The 22697-nt window shown below is 43.7% G+C and overlaps 1 protein-coding gene across 1 annotated transcript in view; it reads right to left on the bottom strand.

Annotated features, from left to right (window-relative positions):
* camta1a (calmodulin binding transcription activator 1a) overlaps positions 1-22697 on the bottom strand; it is a gene marked incomplete at its 5' end in the record, with an annotated part of 199574 nt that overhangs the window by 39400 nt on the left and 137477 nt on the right. Inside the window, 5 exons of the mRNA XM_079515023.1 lie at positions 3750-3884; positions 5025-5151; positions 15966-16504; positions 16664-18331; positions 19980-20120. Of these exons, the coding sequence (XP_079371149.1) occupies positions 3750-3884; positions 5025-5151; positions 15966-16504; positions 16664-18331; positions 19980-20120 (2610 nt within the window). The remainder of the gene's footprint in view (positions 1-3749; positions 3885-5024; positions 5152-15965; positions 16505-16663; positions 18332-19979; positions 20121-22697) is intronic.

The following is a 22697-nucleotide window of genomic DNA, read 5'->3' as shown; positions in this document are numbered from 1 at the left end:
AAGGTGGTCTCCAAACTCCTCTATTGATACTTTACCTTAAATAAGCCCTGGTGTCGTGTAGGACTCCTGTTTGACAACGTCAATAAAGTTATTTGAAGCAATAACCGTTCTTCATCAGGAGAGTGAAACAACACATATACAATGTACGGACGGTAGGTCTTAAACTATAACATTGAGGATTTCAAAGGTTTAACGGGGAAAAATAGCAGATCTTAAATCTGCCATTCTTGGTATGTGACTCCGTCGAACGACAAAGTATAAATCAGGCTTAATCTTGACAAGTGTGTCAGACAAAGACAGAAATATCGACCAGGAGGATGAGTGAGCACACCATCTAGACAACATCCAACATAAGGGAGAGAGTGAGCCCACATCATAGAGCCTCTATAGAACATTCAACAGAATGCTAGACTGAGCCCACATCAATAGAGCCTCTATAGAACATTCAACAGAATGCTAGACTGAGCTCACATCAATAGAGCCTATAGAACATTCAACAGAATGCTAGACTGAGCTCACATCAATAGAGCCTCTATAGAACATTCAACAGAATGCTAGACTGAGCCCACATCAATAGAGCCTCTATAGAACATTCAACAGAATGCTAGACTGAGCTCACATCATAGAGCCTCTATAGAACATTCAACAGAATGCTAGACTGAGCTCACATCAATAGAGCCTATAGAACATTCAACAGAATGCTAGACTGAGCCCACATCAATAGAGCCTCTATAGAACATTCAACAGAATGCTAGACTGAGCCCACATCAATAGAGCCTCTATAGAACATTCAACAGAATGCTAGACTGAGCTCACATCAATAGAGCCTCTATAGAACATTCAACAGAATGCTAGACTGAGCTCACATCAATAGAGCCTCTATAGAACATTCAACAGAATGCTAGACTGAGCTCACATCAATAGAGCATCTATAGAACATTCAACAGAATGCTAGACTGAGCTCACATCATAGAGCCTATAGAACATTCAACAGAATGCTAGACTGAGCTCACATCATAGAGCCTCTATAGAACATTCAACAGAATGCTAGACTGAGCTCACATCATAGAGCCTCTATAGAACATTCAACAGAATGCTAGACTGAGCTCACAGTTCCACCGCAATCGGACGCTGCGTTCATGATTCGCGTACAAAAAACTGTCCTGAAAACATTGGAAGCCAATCGTAGCCAATCAGAATGGAACATGAGAAATCAAACAGACCCGTCTTGGTCGCATGACTATAGAGATCATTTGTACCGATTTGCGTGATATTTGGATAAAATCTGAAGGAGTAATATCTAGGGATGTCCCGATCATGTTTTTTTTGCTCCCGGTCCGATTCCGATCATTTGATTTTGAGACATACCTATACCGATCTTTCATGATCCGATCTTCATATTTTTATATAACACAGCCATATCACAATAGCAAATATCCTAATGTATGTCACTCTAATGTAGTCTGTTTTGTTGCCTTTCAATTATTGAAAGGCAAAATGTGACTATACTTGTATTAGAATGTCTGTCATTGTGGGTTTTCTTTTCTATGAAAGCATGGAATCATAGCAAAATAATTATGTATTGGTTAATTTGAGTGAATATAGTTCTACAGCTTATAGAACTGAAGTCAAGTTAAAACTCTTAAAGAGTATCTCTTTCATTCAGAGAGAGTACTACAGACACCTATGAGAGTACTACAGACACCTACGCCATCATGCATAGCGGGGGTTGCATTTGGGGGTTTCCTTTGTTTTCATCATAGGTGTCTTTCACGCCTCTGAGTGTGACTAGGCTTTGTTTGATGATCTCTGACTGGGACCAGAAGGAAAAGAACTAGCATAAACACAACAATTTTTACAACATCTCATTGCTTATACATATTTCTTTGAGATTTACATTAGACAATTAAAAATCCGAACTTTTCTCCCCGATTCCGATCTTTTGAAAATCATGATTCATGATCACCCGATCCGATCGGGACAACCCTAGTAATATCAAAACAATTGTTTTACATAAGTCGGCCTACTGGTGACGCTATAAAGAGCATAATTTGAAAAATGCAGGTCAAAGGTTTTTCCTTTGCCTCTAGGGAGTGTGCTTACAAAGTTTTACACAGATCGGTGCAGTTCTATGTAAAAACAGAATGGGCCAGTTATAGCGCCAGCATGAGGCTGATGTGTAAATGTTCAAGTGGCATTTCTTCCTCTGCCTAGTGGGAATGTGTGTCCCACAAATTGCACTCTGCGTTCATGATTTGAGGCATTTTGTTAAAAACTGACCAATCTTGCAAACTTTCGAAGACAATCTTAGCCAATGGGGATGGAATATGGGGAAGCGCAAAAACTGGCCTCATGGTGGCGCTATAACAGGTCGTTGTGGAAAAACTGGGGCAGAGGTTTGTCGTGTCATCCGGGGAGTGTGTGTGCACAGTTTGGCATCGACCGGGCCAACAGTGCCGGAGATGAGCTGTACACAGACGGACGGACGGACACATGGACGGACGGACATACGGACGGACGGAGGGACACACGGTCGGAGTGCAAAACATACTCTCCCCATGCCTTTGGTATGGTGGAGACAATGATATTGTTATTGACTATTAGAAATATATTATTGCGACTGCAGGTCGCAATTACTATGAAATCGTACATTTCCCGTCAGTCATTCAGTCACTCGGTCAGTTGGTTGGTTGGTCACCCCAGGCGTGACATCACGTGACATCATCAGGGATGGAGATCTCTGATGTCATCAATATTAAGCCCATATATGGGAATGCCCATATATGGAGATCCCTGATGTCATCAATATTGGCCAGCAACTCTACATCTGACCTCAAACCTCAAACCCTTAGATCTCCATATATGGAGCTGACCTGTTCTGACATTCCATATGTTGATCCTTCCCCATCCATCCTTCCTCTTCAATGTCTCCCTTTTGATTGATACCTGTCCATTTAAACTCTAGACGGGCCTGCCCCAAAGTTATTAGTGCAGCCGCAGCCGGCGAACACTAGAGTTCTCAACAGGCCCGGAAATTAAGGCCCGGCCCTACCTGGGCCCTCATCAAACCCTGTACACTCAAGACACTGCCCCCGCTGCCACCCTTAGATCTCCATGTATGGAGCTGATCTGTTGATCTGACCCCCCAAAGCGCCAGTGCTCACCAAGCAAGCTGCTGTCACCCAGAGCCATCTAATAGAAGAGTTGCAATATTGAGGGGGCAGAAAACAGCGAGCCCATAGACTCCAATGCATTCCGTAAACTTCCGGTTGTCCTCATGCTCAATAGAAGTTCTATGTAGAAGAGCCGCCATTGAACTGACCCCATGAAGTGAACAGAGTTTGCGTAACTCTGTCTTACTCTATGACTCTGCTGTCACCTAGGCGGATGCGCGACCTCGCCCTACCCTTAAAACTCCATATATGGAGCTTACCTGTTCTGTTACCTTCATTCCATATGTTGATCCTGACCACATCACACCCTGTACACTCAAGACATGCTCCATACAGTATATGGCCAGTACAGATTTGTTGATCTGACCCCCCATGCCAAAGCGCCAGCTCTCGCCTAGCAGTCTGCTTTCACTCAGGCGGATGCATGCACGCGTAAGACGCTCCACAGGTTGACAAACTATTCATTGCTAATGTTCCGGCCACTTTATTTCATACTGTGCAAACATCCACTGGCATTCTACCCGGAAATATAAACATAATTGAACATCCAACTAAAGAGAGAGAGAGTGAACTCACCATCTAGCGAGAGCCAGTCGTGTTGAGATGATGGCAGTGAAGGCAGTGCGCGGGCCTTGTACTCGAACACCACAGAGTTGGAGATGATCTGGTTACCAACGGCCACCTGTAGCGTCACCAGACCTGTGTCATGAGCTGAGCACAGAGACACAAACAATAACACTTCAGTTCATTGTAAATAATGGAACATTTTTGTGTGCATCATATATATTCACAGTGCCAGCATTATTTGATGATATTCTCCATTGTAATGAGTGGCTAAACTGTCCATGTACAGTGATTTTGTAGAACAAAAGAGAATATACTTGCTTGCCATGTTATGTATTCAGTATACAATGCACCCGCAGCACCACAATAACCAGACTAGAACTGTTATTCTTGTTTATTATCATTCAAACTGAAGACACAATTTCCTACTGATATAACGATATATGGCCTGACAGGATATGAACACCAAACATGGGCTGCAAAAGTATTTAGGAAAAAAAGCTAAAATTCTATTGGCTTGTGAAAAAAGAAGGAAATGCAAAATGGACTTCTACCGTATGATACTATGATAGCATCTAAAAGTTACAAAGATAATTTTCCAATAGCAAACACAAACACCCTTGAAGAACCTCTGAATAATATCCATGATCAATAAACTAAACAATCCTCTGCAGTGGGTCTTTCATTTATTATTCAAATCAACATCTCACTAAAGCATTGTTGTTGTGATTGCGTTATAGGAAGGCTCATCCAGTTTCACCAAGGTTAGGACTAATACTAACCTTAGTACTACTAAGCTCAGTTTATTTTAGGGCTGAGTATTATGAATGATGATATACCACAATGCAAAAATAAAAAGCAATAAAAAGCTTTTTTTTATGCAATCAGAACAGAATGGTGGCAGTCAATATCAGCACTAGCCTGTGTTATTTTATTTTTAAATAAAATAAAAATATTACTTTTAATTAAAAATGGACAGTACTTTGCCGTCTCTCACTTTGAGAACAAATATATCACAATAACATCACAATACTCAAGTGCATCAACATTGTCTTACACTTTCGCTGCCATCATATTCATTGTATGATGTCTTCCCTGAAGCTGAGGTTGTTTTTGAATGTCAAACAGGCTACTTGACAATGGCTACTACTAGCCTACTAGTACTACCACTACTACTGTACTACTACTCACTACTATTTGATTTGAAATGGATTTCGTTTTGTGTCATCGTGACGGTTCTGTCTTCTCTACTTTGATGTGAGTGCAGAAAGATGTCCTCTGTCCTACCTGGACAGTAGCATCGAAGTACTCCTGGTTGGATGAGAGAGGCAGGGACGGAGATCTGGTCAAATAGGCAGCTGTAGTTGGAGCTGGCCTCTTGCCAAGGTCCAGTGATCAGCACCTTCACACCACCCTGGAGAACACAACAAGTGGGTCAAAAACACTGCTAAAGGACTCAAGATTTGTATTTTGTATTTGTAGATTTGTTGTACATTTGTTGTTGCCTGCCATCTAGAGTGCATTTCCAAGAATGACAACAAGCATGAGAAATCATGTTTTTAGGTAAACCTCTGCTGCCATCATGTGGACACCAAGTGTGAGGACTATTGTTTAATATACTTCATTAATACTGACTTCATGGCAGATTCCAGCCTAAATTAATACCGTAATTGAACCTTTCCTGGTTTTCATAGATGGTTTCATGTGCACTTTATATTTTATATTTATGCCTCAGGCTGCTTTTGAATTTTGTGAACTTTGTTATAGTGTCCTATCAAAAATGTGGAACGCCATAGCAACAGTCGTAAAGGAATGTGAATCCCTGCTCTACTTTAACATGCTCTTAACGTCACTTACAGGTGGCTGCAATTCAAAACCGGCCCCAGGAAAAAGTCAAAGCCTATACCAACACCCCTGCCCGGACAGCTTACTGTAGCCTACATATTATTAATTTAGATTTCTAACCTTTATATGATGAATTGAATATGATGGACCCCAATGGAAACAAGCCAATAGGCTTTTTGGGTCTAACTCTAAACGCTCTAGACCTTGTATTGAACTGTACTTTCCTCAGTTTCCTGTGCTCTTTTTTGCAAACTGTAAATAACGTATTCAATCAATCAAAACACATAATTTTTTTTGCAAGGGTGTTGTTTCTGCTTACATGTTGGCCTTGCAAACTACCTTGAAGCTTTAATTATGCTTTTAGTCGTTGTGGTGTAAGATGTTATGTTATATAAAAAATAATCCCTCCCAACCCACCCCGTCATATAGGCTTGAAAAGAAAATTAGCAAAAATCTCAACAAAGACCAAAAAAATTATAATAATGGATTAGATACAAATCCTAATTAGTGTATGCACCGGTATGTAATGCTAGTTATATAGTAGAGGTCCTAACTTGATAAAGAATATGGTTCCAGATGTCCATAGCTCCATTGTTAATAACTGTTTCCAGTGATTAAAGGGCAGAGAATGTGGAGCTTGCCATCGCAGTGCCAACATTTGTTTTGCAGTTCATTTGATCTTTTCAAACCACGTGAGAAGGTCATATTCTATCACTGGAACAAATGTGGTAACATTGTTTAGTGCCAAATTAGAGAGGTCTTACCTATAACAGTCACCTTACAACAGAACACCAATCAACACATACTGCACAATGTACATTGCTCATGAAAGTGCTCGGTGCAGATCTCAATCAGCTCCAACTGGGCTCTCCAAACTTTGTCCCTGCAAGCTTGTACCAGTTCAAGGTATTTCTCACACACACACACACACACACACACACACACACACACACACACACACACACACACACACACACACACACACACACACACACACACACACACACACACACACACACACACACACACACACACACACACACACACACACACACACACACACACACACACACACACACCTGCCCTCTGCAGTGCTATAAAGTGACTATCCCTGGTCTAAAGAGTACTGTAAGTTCCAACAGCACCAGTTGTAGAGCCGACCGGTTCTACAACTGTTCTCGAAACACGCGAAGGACGGATACACACGCACACATAGAAGATACACACACACAGAGATTTGTGTAATTCATGGAAGGATATGACAAAAACAGCCTGCTCTTCTATTGAGACATTTAGATCCTGCGGTCAGGTAGGACCTCTACTGGTTGACAAGTGGTACTGCACGAAAGTCCAACAGACCCTTATTGATGATATGCATTATGCACACGGCTGCCATCTTGCCAGCAAGGTGCTACTGTTAACTAGGTGCAGTGTTGTCAAGTAACTTAAGTAATATATTACTTTCAGTAATATTATTACTTTTTTCCAGTAACTAGTTACACATTTTGAGTAATAATATTACATTTACTTTTTTCCAAAAGTAACATTATTACTATTTTCACGAGCCTTGGTGGAACTGTGGGTTTGAGTGTTTATTTATAATGGTAGACTGGGTTGGGGTGGAGTTGCAGGCTGCTGATCCGCTCTAGATCTAGACTCTAGAGCGGATACGGAAATGATGCACACTCGTCTGTGTGTGAAGTATCGGATGCAGAAGGGCATCCGTCGGGAACGCGGAACAACAAACTAGTGTGTAACTCGTGTTAGACTGCACTGCAAGAGAGAAGAGACTAAACAAACTAAACATGGATGAGGTGGAGGAGACACCGACACAACAAAGCGTTAAATTCAATACTTGGAAGTATTCGCATTATTTTGCGCATGTCCGCGATAAAGACAAAATTAACATTATTGTCCGCTGCAAGTTGTGCATAGGGAAGAAGCTGTAATTTGTGAATTCATACACAGTAAAAGTCTTAGGCCTCACTCAGACCTTTACAGCAATGCAGTAAAGGTCTGAGTGAGGCCTTAGTGTTCATGTAATTCAAATGAGTGTACAAATGGAACCAAATGGACCCATCATCATGTGTACACTGTACACTATACAGTACACTTTTCAGAGTTAAATAAACACTGCAGAAAAGGGAGAGGGGACTGCTAATGTTGAAAATGCAGTAAGTAAGACTTTGGGGACAAAAGATGCAATTACTTGGGGCGAGAGAAACAAGTAATAAGTAAAGTAATAAGTAACTAGTTACGTTTGGCAGGGAGTAATAAATAGTGTAACTTTATTACTTTTTTTTATGTAATAAGTAATACATTACTGTTTAAGAGTATGTAATGGCAATTTTAGAATGCCAACTTACTTTGTCTTACATTCATTATTGCGTATTTATCTTCCTTCCATTAAGTCTCTTTGCTCACCAATGTGCTCAGTCTAATTCATGCAGCTGTCAATCTGACAGCTGAAGGCTCCAAGCCCCACTGGCAAAGGTGTCACTATGGCCTATTTTGGGTGTTGTTCTCAGATTAGGCTGTTTCCTGCTTGCTTAACTCCACACCTGTTACTGACTGTCTATTTGCTACTGTAAATGGGATTTTGCTGGTAAATAAAGGGGAGTGAACTCATTGAGGAAGGGGACTGGGGGAGAACGGAGGCGCAGTCATGTTGCCATTTCACTGTACTGAGACCGACTGACAACTTCAAATAAAGAATGATGACGATGCCTGAATCTTGATGCTGTGTCGTGCTTCCGCTGCTTTCCGCTGCTTACGAATAGTGAGACCAAAAACTCCCGTTACAAGTAACTTTGACAACACTGACTAGGTGCAACTTCCCATAGAAAGCCCATTCATCCAAACAGAAAAGTCCTATCTAATTGTACTAAATATCGTCAAACTCACCGACATTGCAGCTGTACGAAAAGCTTGAATTATCGTCTTACTATCAGCAAAGTGTTTGTTTCATAAAAATCCACTGTATGTATGTTATGAGCTACTTCCGGTCAAGAAATTCCTTGCAGATGATTATTTTTCTAAGTGTCAGAGTTTGGAAGCACTCATTATCAGTAAAGCAACCTCCTGCTGCCTCCTGCATTGTGTGCAAATTCTAAACAGGTGGTACACATGGGCTGTTGAGTGATAGTCAACGAGCACTTACGAACTCCAGCACTGTCTACAGTGGACTTTTATTAAACAAACACATTGCAGATATAATTCAAGCTTTCCATACAGCTGCAATGTTGCTGTTGGTGAGTTTGATGTTATTTAATACAATTAGATAGGACTGTTCTGTTTGGATGAATGGGCTGTCTATGGGAAGTTGCACCTAGGTAGCACCTTGCTGGCAAGATGGCAGCCGTGTGCATATCATGCTCTACAGTAGGAATCTTGGCATTGCACAGGGTGGCAGGGGTCTACTCTGTATCACAAGTATAGGAATCTCATGCATCGCAGCTTAGGCAAAGCATCTTTTAGATCTCATGTTTCAAAAGCAAAACCGCCGGCTTTAACTATCCACATAGGTCCTGCAACTTCTCCAGAATACAACTAGTTAGGGAAAGTTAGCCAAATGTGTCCAAAGTAGCATGTGACGGGTCAAACTAAGCTGTTTTCATGATTCTAAATCCATTGCAAGCATTTGTTTTGCACGAAAAACAGTCCTTGTGCTAAAAACTGCCATAGCCGTCATCAAAAAATGTGATGAGGTTATCACATTCGGAAATGTGGCTATGGCTGTTTTTAGCCCAAGGACTGTTGGTGCAAAACAAATGCTTGCAATGGATTTAGAATCATGAAAACCCTCTAGTTTTAAAGCAGAATGACATTTTGTCGAAAGGAACTGGTTGGAATAACGTGTTCCTTCCACGCGCTACGTCCAACCGGGGAAACTCCTCCCTGTCAGGTCACAGGTGAAAAGAAGCGGCTTGGACTCCTCATGCATAGAAGGAAGAATATGAGGTCAGTCCATTGCTCTCCCTAGGTTGGCAGAGATAGTCTATAGCACCCAGGATTACTTTAGATAATTGACACTGGGTGAAAACTAGCCGCAATTTTCAACTCTAGATTTTTTTATAATGGAATTAATCTAGAGTTGCAATACCCTCCATTGACTCCCTACTCATCCAATTTGCGTTTGTGATCTGCTTGTATTAAACAACGTTAAACTCACCATCATTGCTTCTCTAGGCCAAGCTTGAATTATCCTCTTTCAATCTACCGAGCTTTTGTTTCATAAAAATCCACCGTAGACATGTAATGAGCTACTTTCTGTCAAGACATTCTGTGCAGGTGATTCTTTTACTAAGTGTTGCAGTTTGGAAGCACTCGTTTTTGTTAACGGGTCGCGTTGCTGCCTCCTGCATTATGTGCAAATTCTTCAGAATTCAGAATTCTTTGACAGAAAGTAGCTCATATATGTCTACGGTGGATTTTAATGATACAAAAGCTCGGCAGATTGAAAGAGGTGAATTCAAGCTTGGCCTAGAGCTGCAATGTTGGTGAGTTTAACGTTGTTTAATACAAGCAGATCGCAAACGCAATTTGGATGAGTAGGGAGTCAATGGAGGGTATTGCAACTCTAGATTCATCCCATTATAAAAAAAATCTAGAGTTGCAAATTGCGGCTAGGTGAAAACATGGGTTGCAAAATCGTGGGATACAAAAAAAGAAGAGGTTTCCCAAGGGAGTTGGGTTGGAACAAATTGAGAGGTGATAGTAGACACCTTTACGAATACATTTTGTGAAGAAAGCTATTGGTAAGCATTTATTTTGCAGATTGGACACAATTTTGGCTAACTTTCACTAACTAAAGTTCTGCAGCCTGATTTGTTCTCAACCTCCCTATATTATGCCATACTCTTCCCTTGGACGCCCTCTCCTGGCTCCATGTGGATGTTCATACAAAATTCACATGGACTTTTCATTCCTTTTTCCCCCATCCTTGTGTCCTTCATAGAGTCTCTTCCTCACATCTTAGCTCCTTACACTTAACAACACGGAGGGAGAGATGCGAGGAAGAGATATGCGAGAGAGTTTGTTTTGCTCAGGTAATGCAATGTCTGGTTGTATTGGGTGTATTTCTTTGTAGAGTTCAATCAGGAACTCTGGTTGAGATACAGTATGAATGCAGCAATACTGTACAACATGTACAGTGTACATGTATGTCTCTAATTGGTGGTGTGAATCTGCTTCGGGTGCTCCAGTACAGACAGATATACAGTGCTATCTATGACACAGATTCGACTCTGAGCTCACTCATAGACTACAGTACAAAAATATCAAATTAACATGATAATACGACATAGCAGTGGCGGCCATTTTGAGGTTTCACAGATAGAATGTCCAGAAATATTTCCCATATAGAGATTTCCAAAAATATGTATATTATATTTTAAGCCACCCACGCTGGTGAATCATGGTCAATTTGCCATAAAAAGATTGATTCTGTGTCAAAACATATTTGAATATGCAATTATACTGGAGGTTCGGGCCACTATTTGGCCCTCACACCTTCATTGCACCCCCGATCCGACTGATATGCCTATATGGAGCTAGCTGATTTGTTAGCACCTGATATGCCATGACGACACATTGGCCCCTTTTCAACTGGGGTTGAACCAGTTACATTATTTTTTCCTCGCCTAATGAACCAAATTGATTGGTTCTTCAGATCCCTTAAAGTTGGTTCTTACTTCTTCTTGCCCTGATGTGGGAATCACTATTCAGGTTGGAAGATGTAGATGTGCTATAAACAATCAAAAGAAGCAGTTCTAGAACTAGCAGCATTGGTTATGGCTGAGTCATGGTGACATGAGTTAGAGGTCCGCTGTTAAGTACATTTTAGTAGGCTATGCCGCTATAGAATTTGACCTGGGAAAAAAATAAATAATAATACACAGAATCAAATGTTTTATGGCCCTGATTCACCAGGAGCCTGGATGGCTTGGATCCAGGCTTAAAGATGGAGTGCTGTGACCACCTCCCCTAAAACATGACCACCAGGTACTATGATTACACTAGGAATAAGATTTATTTTTAGTGTACATACAGTGTTAAAATAAGTACCTGGTTTTATACCTTAGCATCACCCACCTATCACTCCCATCACAACATGTTACAGGCAGGTAAACGAGGTACACAACCATTTCACCAGAGCCAGTATTGCAGATGTGGTGCTCCCTGCTTTTAAAAGTAAAGTGGGCAAAGGCTCATTCATTTATATAGGAGCCACACAGTGGAACAGCCTGGAAACCAGTGTTAAACTGACATCCAATTTGAGGACATTTAAACAGAAGACTAAACAATGGCTACTGGAAAAGGTTCCCCTATAAAGGGTCATCTTAGATGGATGGATAGGGACGTACTTGTTGTATTGTGTATGTAATGTACCGTTATGTATTTGTGATGTATTTTAAAAGTATTGTTCCGTTCAGTGTGAGAGGACCTCAGTGGAAATAAGTCTTTGGACTTTACTGTGAAATCCTTGAATCGCTGATTATAATGTTGTATTATGATTGCTTTTCTAAAAAAATCAAATCAAATCAAATCAAATCAAATCAAATCAAATCAAATCAAACCAAACCTGAACTTAAGACACACCCAGCTTTTCTTGTATGATAATGGGGGAATGGTTAGGGTTATGATGTCACTAAAGTGGTGTATTTCAAATGGCCCTGTTGACTCAAAGGTTTTCAATGTATTTGAATATTATAACCACACCTGGGGGTTGATTAGAGTAATGTTAACGGCATAGACACATACAAAACAGAAAAGGTAAAAAAACAATCATGGCACTCAATATTTTGGCAAAAATATTTTTTCTCTCTACGGGAAAAATGAATGGGCTTACTATGTGTGGAACCACAACATGGCTGCAACGTACTGCTATGCCCTGTAGGGCCTGCAGACATATGAACCCACATCGATGAATATTCTGAGCCAAGTATTACATCCTAATCCAGGTGGAGGCTGAGGTGGAGCTGGCTGGGGTGGTAGCAGCAAAAACAAGAATGACATTGAAGGGAGAGCACCATGCAGTCTGTTTAAATGTTCTGCCTAGGACGGGTCATGGCACTATGCGATGGATGATGGAACTTTACAGTGGTGGAAAGAGTACTCTCACATTTTTGAGGAGAGCGCCGCTAGCCCCTCCTATGCACAGCTTTGTCTGTTTGTGTGAGCACAAACACAATGATTTGATTGGCTGAGCAAAGTATACATATTGAGGATAAAAGTGTTGGGCGCTAATATATTAAAGTCTAACTCATGTTGATTAGGTTATGTAATGGTGATGTAAAACAAACGGTGCCAACACAAACATTAAACGCCATTAACAATAAAGAGACAATATGACGTAAACGACACATTATGACGTACATTTTTCCTTAATGCGTTTACTAAGCAAACTTTGAACTAAAGACAAACATTAAACCTGTGTATATAGGAGGGCCCTCAAAATGAGGACAGATAAGTGAAGATGACAAAAGTGATTGGCCGGAATGACATTTGTGATGGTTTGATTGGCTGAGCACGGGATGTGATGTATGATGATGTATGATGATAAGAGCGCCCGTCAGTTCACAGAGTGTGATTTTTTAAGTAAAAGTATTATTGGATTAAGAGCATCTGCTAAATGCCTAAATTGTAAATTGTATCAATACTGCAATGTAGAAATACTCAGTATACAGTATAGGGAATTCAATATTTACTTGAGTAAAAGTACACAAGTATTGGTATCAAAATTGACTTAAAGTAAAACAATGTGTCGCATTGCAACGCGTTGAGTGAGCTTGTAGATCGGCTATTTTCAATTGGCAGAAATGAATATAGGGTTGAAGTGATTTTGTTATAATAGTTTTCAAATCATTGTAGTTAAAGTAAGTAAAAGTAAAAGTAGCCTACTGAAAATTGGAAATACTCTAAAAATACCTCAAGTACAATTTAAATGTCTGAACTATAAAAGATAATGTATACACTATATTATCTTATTACTATTAATTTCCATCCACAGCACATGCCATCTTTAACTGCTTCATGTGCAGTGCCATGTGCAAAAGATCAAGCAATCTATTATTGAAAATTGTATTGTATTCCACACTCTCAAATGGTTATAATGAGGGTGCAATTTGTGAATAATACTTTTCAAACGGTTTATTCATAAGAAAAAGTCCCTAAAAACTGCTGAATGAATAAACTGCTTTGATGTACTTTGAACAGAGTTTTGGGAAGTAGGCTATGTAGCAGATTTCAGTCTCTCTCTTCCAAATTAATCAAGTGGGACATTTTCACTCTCTATTGTAACAGAACGCTGACAGTGAAATTACTTTAGAGCTGTTTGCACCGTAGGCTGTTATTGTGGGGGTGTGCAGGGCTCTCCCTCTGGTAAATTGTATGCATTTTGTCTAATCTAGCTTGGGGGGGGGGGGAAAAAGAACCATGTGTTCCAGTTATTATAGTCAGAATGTCCTGTTACTTTTCACTGATTATAATATTTATAAAACCCACAGACAGACTAACCACTTTCAACCTGGTGTCCCTATTTTCGGCATGTCATAAGATGAAAATATCCCAAACGGTAAACGAATAAATCCAAATAAAAGCTCTATAAGCTCTCAATACATTGCATCACGAAATACTGTGAGCCGTGACACTGTCCTACAATGAAGCATAAAAAACACAAGCGCTGTATCTGCTTGTGGAACAGCTATTTTTTGCTATTTTTAAAACATTTCAAGTTTTTTGGGGGGAGACAAGATTACTGGCCAAAATAAGGATGCCAGGTTGAAAGTGTATGTTATTATTTTGTGCAGCATGTGTTAAATTCTGGACTACCAGACTATAAGGTCTCATTGGATTCTCCCTGTGATCTTTGAAGCCACCACAAGGGGACGCTAGAACACCAGAGAATAACATACACTGACACTGTTCTACAGTATGGTCTTGGCAATTTCCCCCCTAGTGGTGGAATGACTTCATACCCTGACAATCTAATTTCTCACAAAAAACCTCACCTGCCTCCCATCTCTGTATACCGCTATGTGCACTATATGTCCTCTATATCAGTGGTTCTCAAACCTTTTACATGTCAAGGACCCCCACAGGTGTTTGGCCGCAGACTGAAAAGGTTTTGTGCCAGGGACCACCAGAAGACAAGCTTGCACGGCACAAAGTGACATGTTGTGAGTTAAAAAAGAAAAAAAGCCCACATACAGACATTAGACAACATCGATATAGTGGTTCAAATGATTAGGCCTAACTACTTGCTGGGGAGTGCGACCCCCCAAGGAGCCCTGGTGGTCCCGGACCCAACTTTTAGAACCAATGCTCTATAATGCACCTGATCATCTAGCAAAGATCAGGTGCATTATTTCTTGACTTATTTAGCACTTTTAGTCAGAGGTTGCATGTTGCATAAAATCTCACTGCATTCAATAAAATCCTCCAGGTGCATGGGACTCATTTAATGAACAGATCCTTTTGCTCTAATTCTCTAAGTCTAAAATATTCTGGGACAGAGAAATCTTTTCGCGACTGGCTGAGTGCTGTCATGTTCACTGCTGTGGTGGCTTGTAAAGCTGAAGGTGACACGTGACTTCAAATTTTCCCATTCCCCATGTATGTCCCCCTGGTTGGCTTTGGTTAAAGGCCTTAAAGGGGCATTCCACTCGTTTTCAACATTTTACTATGTCATTAATATACCTTAGAGCTGTTGTGTGGAAATAATAACAAAGTCCCCCCATTCTGTGTTTCCTAGAACTAGAGGTCTGAAAAAAATCATTAACATGGTGAAACACATCTTGATGACATCATCAAGATGTGTTTCACCATGTTAATGATTTTTTTCATAATTACAGTTCTAGGAAACACAGAATGGGGGGGCTTTTTTATTATTTCCACACAACAGCTCTAAGGTATATTAATGACATAGTAAAATGTTGAAAATGAGTGGAATGCCCCTTTAAATATATGTATCTCTGTTCAAATGTACATGTCAAGTAGTTTTCTCCCTGCAGGAGTGGTAGTAGCTCTATCATTGCCCTCTTTTAGTATGCCAGGATCTATGAATATGCTAATGTTGCAGACCCACACAATCCTATTCATCATGTAATAATAATAGTAATCATCCCTGCATGTTTGACCATTCAGAACATCCATGCAGAAACACAGATTCGGGCAAACATCACACTGCACTTATTATTTCATGTCAAACCTTGTTTTTTTATTTTAGTTGCTCATTTTATTTGGTTGTATTGAATATTTATTCTTATTTAAAGCACTTTGTAAGTGCTATAGGCACACTTTTAGTGTGTTATTATTGTTCTCACTGCCTTTTCATGAACTTGAGCTAAACACCTGAAGGATCAGCGACAAGCGACCACTCACCTCGGGGTAGGACCACTCAGGGGAGTAGTCGGTCACCATGAAGAGCCTGCCGGTGGCCTGCAGCATTCCCAGAGCACCTTGGGCCACGGCCGCAGACACCACCTCCGCGACGTGCATGTAGGACAGCGACCCCGCCTCTCCGGTGCCCCCCGCAGGCCCGGCCCCTCCGCTCAGAGACTGGGGACTGCAGCACGGCTGCAGGCAGAGGTCCGAGGGGCTGTAGCCGGTGGTGCCCCTGGTCCCGCCGTCCTCCTGGTTCTGCTGCTGGGGCCCCCCGCCGCCGGCCACGGCCTGACCGTCTGAGCCGTGGGCCGCCGCCACCAGCTGGTGGGTGTACAGGGCGCCCCCTGCCGCCATCGCGGTCCCGCTGCCGTCCACCGAGATGAAGTCGTTGATGAGGTCGGAGAACTGGTTCCCGAAGGAGATGTCAAAGTGGTCCAGGCTGATCTCCATACCCGTCCCGGCCGCCACTCCGTTACTGCCGGCTCCGCCGAGACCCTGGTGGGTTCCTACGGCGTTGTAGAGACCCTGGACCATGCCTGTGCTCTGCATGAGGGGCTGCATCTGTTGTTGCTGCTGCTGCTGCTGCTGCTGCTGTTGCTGCTGCTGCTGCTGTTGCTGCTGCTGCTGCTGCTGCTGCTGCTGCTGCTGCTGTTGCTGCGAGCGGCCGTTGCTGTCGTTGCTGCTGTTTCCGTTACGAAGGACCACGCCTTCTCCTCCCCTGGGCCCTCCTGCTCTGCTGTCAGAACCCTGCAGGTAGTGCTCTGCCCCCCCTCCCTCTGCGTTGCCTCCTCCACAAGCCTGCTGGATGTGATCTCCAGGCTTGAGCAGGCCGTCAGCTCCGTTCTCTGTGGCTCCACCCTGACCCGAGCCCTGCTGATCCAGACCGACCACCTCCTCGTGTTCGGCGCCCATCCCGGGAAACCCTCCCTGGTACTGCAGCAGCTGCAGAGAGCCGGCCTGTCCGCCAGAGCCCTCTGTCGGGGAGCCTCCGTTGCAATTGGACCTGTGCTGGTTCTGGTGGACCTGGTGGTGGTGGTGGAGGTGGCCGTTGCTGCCCGGAGAGTCCGTCTTCACCACCTGCAGGCCCATGTAGGCTCCGGAGTCGTGGGAGTTGTTGTGCTCCATCATGTGGGTCTTCTGGCCCATGCCGGCCCTCCCCTGCTGGGCCTGGCCCGTCTGAGAGGTGTCCTGGAGGAAGAAGCTGGGCGAGCGGCTCTGGTGGGACATGTGAGGGCTGGACATGGCCTGGGCGTAGCTCACCACGGCGCCGCTGTTCGTGTAGTCCTGCTTGGCGTCGATGGCACTGAAGTCCATCTGCTCCAGGGTGGTACTGGGGCTCAGACCGCCCCCGGAAGGGAGCAGGGAGCCCGCCGGGGCGAGGGTGAGGCTGCCATGGACGGACGTCGTCCCCGACGCCACTGACACTCCGCTGCCACAGTTGCCCACCGGCCCCACCTGGTAGCCGCTCTCCTTGGCCAGCTGCTGCTCGAAGGACGTGTCCTCCGTCTTGATGTTCTTCACCAGAGCGGCGCTGAACACGTAGCTGTTGTCCGCCACGGAGGCCGAGCGCTGCAGGGCGCCGTTGACGGCGCAGGACGAGGGGTTGCTTTCCGTCTTCATGGCGCTGCCCCCGTAGGTCTGGCCCTGCTTGGGGTTGTTCAGGAAGCAGTCAGGGTCAAAGTTCATGTTGGTCTCGGGGATCTTGATGGAGCCCGAGTCCAGACTGCTGGAGAGCACCAGCTCCTCGGACAGCATGGAGAGGCCGTCTCCGGCCCCGGTGCTCCCAGCCTCTCCCACTCCTCCGCCGGGGAAGGCAAACTTGTGGCCGTCGGAGCCCACGGACATCACCATGCCCTGGGCGGCGGCGTCCGGGCCCATCAGGTGAGCGTTGGGGCCTCCGGTAGGCGACATGCTGTAGACGGGGTCTCCGGTGACCTCGGACATGAAGACGCTCTGGGACAGGCTGGACATGACGGAGGCCACGTGACCCATGCCCGTCACCGCGGGGCTATCGGCCATGTCCGGGTCGCTGTTCAGCCCGCTGCTGATGGACACCGGGGAGTTCTGGGTGGTGTCGGGTACCTCCACCTGGTTGGTGGAGGACACCTCCATGCTGTTCTGGTGGAGCAGGGCTGGCTTGTGGACCTTGCCGTTGCGCTTTTCCCTGGCGCCGACCGCCCCGCCGCCTCCCCCAGAGCTCTTGCCCCCGCCATGGCCGCTGTGCTCGGTCTTGCCCTCCGACACGTCATTGTTCTGGACCTCGGAGTGGGCGCTGCCGTAGCTGCCGGAGCGGGCGTCCACCTTGGGCGAGATGATGCGGTGTTTGGCGCTGTTGCACTTGTGGTGCACGCTGCTCCCTGCGCCTGCACGGACAGAGACAGAAATGTGAGGGGGAGAGGTAAAGAGGGCGAGAGTGAGTGAAAAAAGAAAAAGAGGAAAGATAAGAGACATGATCAATGACGTGTACCTACTGTAGAACAGTCACAGTGGCATCCAACCTTTTCTCGTTGTTCAAAGTGTTGCCCAACTATTAGTGCGGCTCAACTATTTGACCTCCTAAGTGGTCAGATAGGTGTCCACATTCAGAGTTTATATCAATGATCAATCAATCGATCATGTGTTCCGGCTTGGATCAATGGAAGTAACGTGGTATATAGCTTGAGGAACCGTTCAATGGAGTTCAGGTGGCGCCATCTTGTGAGGTTTTCAGCTATTATGGTGTGATGTCACGTTCTCTTATACTTTAGGTTCCTATTTATCAGTATCACAATGACAATACATTTTTTATGGTTTTAAAAATACCAAGACATTTTGTTTTCCATAATCTTTTTTTATATTAATGCTATATTATCAATACAATCTTAGTGTTTCGCCAATTATTTGGGAGCCTGCTTGTAATATCCTTATGCCCCACCAGTGGACCCCGGCTTACAGGTTGGGAATCGCTGACTTATAGGAGTGACCCATAATTAACCACACAAAGCAGCACCGACAACCAGAACTACGTTTAACGGCACATTGGTGGTGTGAAACTGTCGGGGAATGTTTTACTGCTTTCTTTGTTTGTGCATTTGTCTGTGAAAGAGCAATGTTCTCCTCGAGGAAGGTCCCGCTCAGCCAATGGCTCGTTACCCCTCAGCTCATCAGAAATAAAACTAAAACAAAAGGAAAGAAATCCAATTGGGGATTCTACAGAACACTTCGTCTTTCAGTTTGCAACGAAACGACCTTCTCTTCTACACCCCCCACCCCTCCCAACCCCACCCACACTCGTGAAATTGTTGGGTCATGTGATTGATTAGCGTGACCCTCTAGAACAGCTGTGCAATTTCAGATACGGCTTTGTGACCGTTATCAGTGAGCAACAAGTAATAAGCCGATACCCCCCTGATGCTCTCCACATTCTCTATAAATCTCCTACCTATAAAACAGCTGATAATGAACAGTCTCTCTGCAACCTTTCCAGTTGTTCTCTTGTTGTCTTTTCCACCACCACCACCACCCGCACTCCCATTTACCCCCCGCATCCTCATAGTCCATTGTTTCTCAACGTCTTATCCGGGGACCCCCAGGGGTCCAAACAGGGTTCCTTGTGGGGGTCTGGTTCCATTTGTTGATTTTACGGTGCAGATTGGGGTTCCAGTATCAAGACAACAGAACACAACGTGCAACAGAACACAACATGGTGTGGCGCCATCTTGTGAGGTTTGGCCGCTATAGTTTTAAATGGTGTGACGTGCACATTCTCTAGTTTAGCTCAGTGATTCTCAACCCTTTTTCATGTCAAGGGACCCGCAGTTTGATATGCATTATAGGACCCCACATTTCATACTGTGATTTTAATCTCCGGGACTCCAGTGTTACTTTAGCTCTGAGAGTGTACAGATAGTGTACAGATGGTTCCATCTGTGCACTCTCAGAGTTAACAGACCCCTTAGGGTCCATTGTTTTGACCCCATTGTGGGTGGTCCCCCGGACCACACGTCCAGAACCAGTGCCATAGTCCCTTACCCAGGGTGCCCGTGCAGAGGCAGTTGTGAGTCCGGGGGGGTGGCTTGGTTTGGTGGCTGTCCAGAATCTGTTGCACCAGCTGCTCCACTGAGAAGCCAGAGCTGCTGTTCCCGTTGCTGCAAGTCCACTTGATGCCATGAACTGCCGGGAGAGAGGAGACACGGAGAGATGTCAGCCTGACCCAACAGACCACCACAGCCATGCCAGCCCCCCGCCCGCCCCACCCCAACCAGTGGTGGAAAGTAACCAAGTACATGTACTCAAGTATTGTACAATTGTGAGGTATACTCTTACATTTTTGCTTTACTTGAGTATGTACATTTTTCAATACTTTATAGGTAGGCTTAGGCTATATAGGCAAATATTGTAAATCTTTACTCTACTTCAGTTAATATGTAACAGCTTTACTTACTTACAGCACATTGCAGGTTTTGAATTATACAAAACATACATTCGCCAATTAAGCCCTATGTTATACTTTGTCTGTTTACAAAGCAAAGACTATATTCAAAAGTATAGCAGATCTATAAGCTCAACGCGTTGTGGCCTTATAAGATCTTTTTAAACGGTTGGACACATTTTGAAGAAATTACAGTACTATTACTTTGGCACTATAATTATTTTTGATGACAATACTTGTGTGTACTTTACCTCAAGTAAAAATTCAAATATAGGACTTTTACTTGTAACTTTTAGGCCACCACTGCAGCCACCCACCGCCCGCCTTCCCTCCCTCCACCATCCCCACCCTACCCTGCCGCGCTCACTGGACCTCGCCACGCTCCCGTCAACACAGTGGCATGATGGATATTGCTTTATATCATAGCATAGGGTAGTACAGCTCAACCTTTTTCATTTCAAGGACCCCCAGTCTGATTTGCATTAGGCCAGTGGTTCTCAACCTTTTCAGGCTATGACCCCCCGAAATAATCGAACTGGGGACCCCCCAGCCTGACAAGCACTTGGAAATGTTTTCTGGGATTCAAGTCGCACAATTACCAAGATAAGAAAGAAACTCTCGTTTTCATATGCACTGCACTCAATGTGTGTACTGCATATATTATTTAGAAGTTGTGCTCACATTCCATTTAGTTTAAATGACTGATACAGTGAGTATACACTTTATACCAAATCACAATGTTTCATAAACAGGCGATTAGGACATATTTTCAGGGTGATGGGCTGCCTCTGCCCAGCCCACCTGCAGGCTATAGACACTCAAGCCAGACAACTGTTCGAAAATATTTGAATGCTATACAGACGGTCTGCTATAATTTGTTTTCTGTGTATTGTCTCAGTTTCTGATGTACAGACTGTTAGGCAGAAGCATTTGAAAATTGTGTGAGCCAACAAGTCTGTCTTGAGAGAGTTCCTGCAGGCCTAGAACTTGAACAAAACATTGGCAATTATGTTGAAATGGTGTTGTGTTTGGAGCTTTAAAACCACATGCTCTGCATGTAATGAACTAGGAACTAGGACACAGCTTTTTACGTGTTCCTGCTTTGACACACACACATGCACACACACACACACACACACGTGCACGCACAGAGAGAGAGAGAGGGAGAGAGAGAGAAAGAGAGAGAGAATGGGAAAGTGTATCACCACTACAATTTTCCAGAACGGCCTGTTACTCCTACAGATTTTATCATACATCACGAAAATCGGTCCACACTCTCTCTATAGTCATGTGATCAACATGGATCTGCATTTTTTCATATTCCATCCCAATTGGCTGATTGGCTTCGAAAGTTTGCAGGATTGGTCCGTTTTACAAAATCCCTCAAATCATGAACTCAATCATAGGCCGGGGATGAAATGCCACTTGGGCATTTTAAAATCAGCCTTGTGGTGGCACTATTGTTATTGCGCCAATTTGCACTATAACTGCATCGATCTGTATGAAACTTTGCATGCACACTCCATAGGTCAGGACCTTGGCTTTTCACATCTGCCTTTTATATAGCGCCACCAGGAGGCCGACTTAAAAACACAGGTTTTTATATCACTCCTTCAGATTCTGTCCAAAAATCCCACACATCAAGATTCCATCCGAATTGGCTAGCATTGCTCCAAAGTTTGCAGGATTGCCCCGTTTTGAACAAAATCTCAAATCATGAACGCAGAGTGCAATGTACTTGACATTTAGCACTCACACTAGGCTGAGGAATAAATCCCACCCTTTTCACATTGGCCTGTTATAGCGCCACCAGCGGGTGGATTTTTGTAAAACACATTTTTGGAACAAAATGCCTCAAATCATGATTGATTGACCGATTGAAAAAAGCAAAACAAATAAATAAATGAAATGCTATTTTTAATGGTAGATACTGTGGTGTGAGCTCTCATTTCTCTGTCACTATTAGATACTGTGGTGTGAGCTCTCATTTAGATACTGTGGTGTGAGCTCTCATTTCTCTGTCACTATTAGATACTGTGGTGTGAGGTCTCATTTAGATACTGTGGTGTGAGCTCTCATTTCTCTGTCACTATTAGATACTGTGGTGTGAGGTCTCATTTAGATACTGTGGTGTGAGCTCTCATTTCTCTGTCACTATTAGTGACACATTTACTGCATGCTTCACTGGGCTACATTGGATTTGTTTTTACGTCAGACCATCAGTAATGGCTGCACGTCAAAAGAAATGGGAGCACAATTTTCTTTTACCCCTGCCCCCCCCCCCTGCCCCCCCCCCCTCCGGTCTGAGAACTCCCCTC

The sequence above is a fragment of the Electrona antarctica genome, assembly GCF_951216825.1.
Source record: "Electrona antarctica genome assembly, chromosome: 2".
NCBI classification, from domain to species: Eukaryota; Metazoa; Chordata; class Actinopteri; order Myctophiformes; family Myctophidae; genus Electrona; species Electrona antarctica.
The sequence above is the reverse complement of the archived record's forward strand: the minus strand, read 5'-3'. Positions and strand labels throughout refer to the sequence as shown.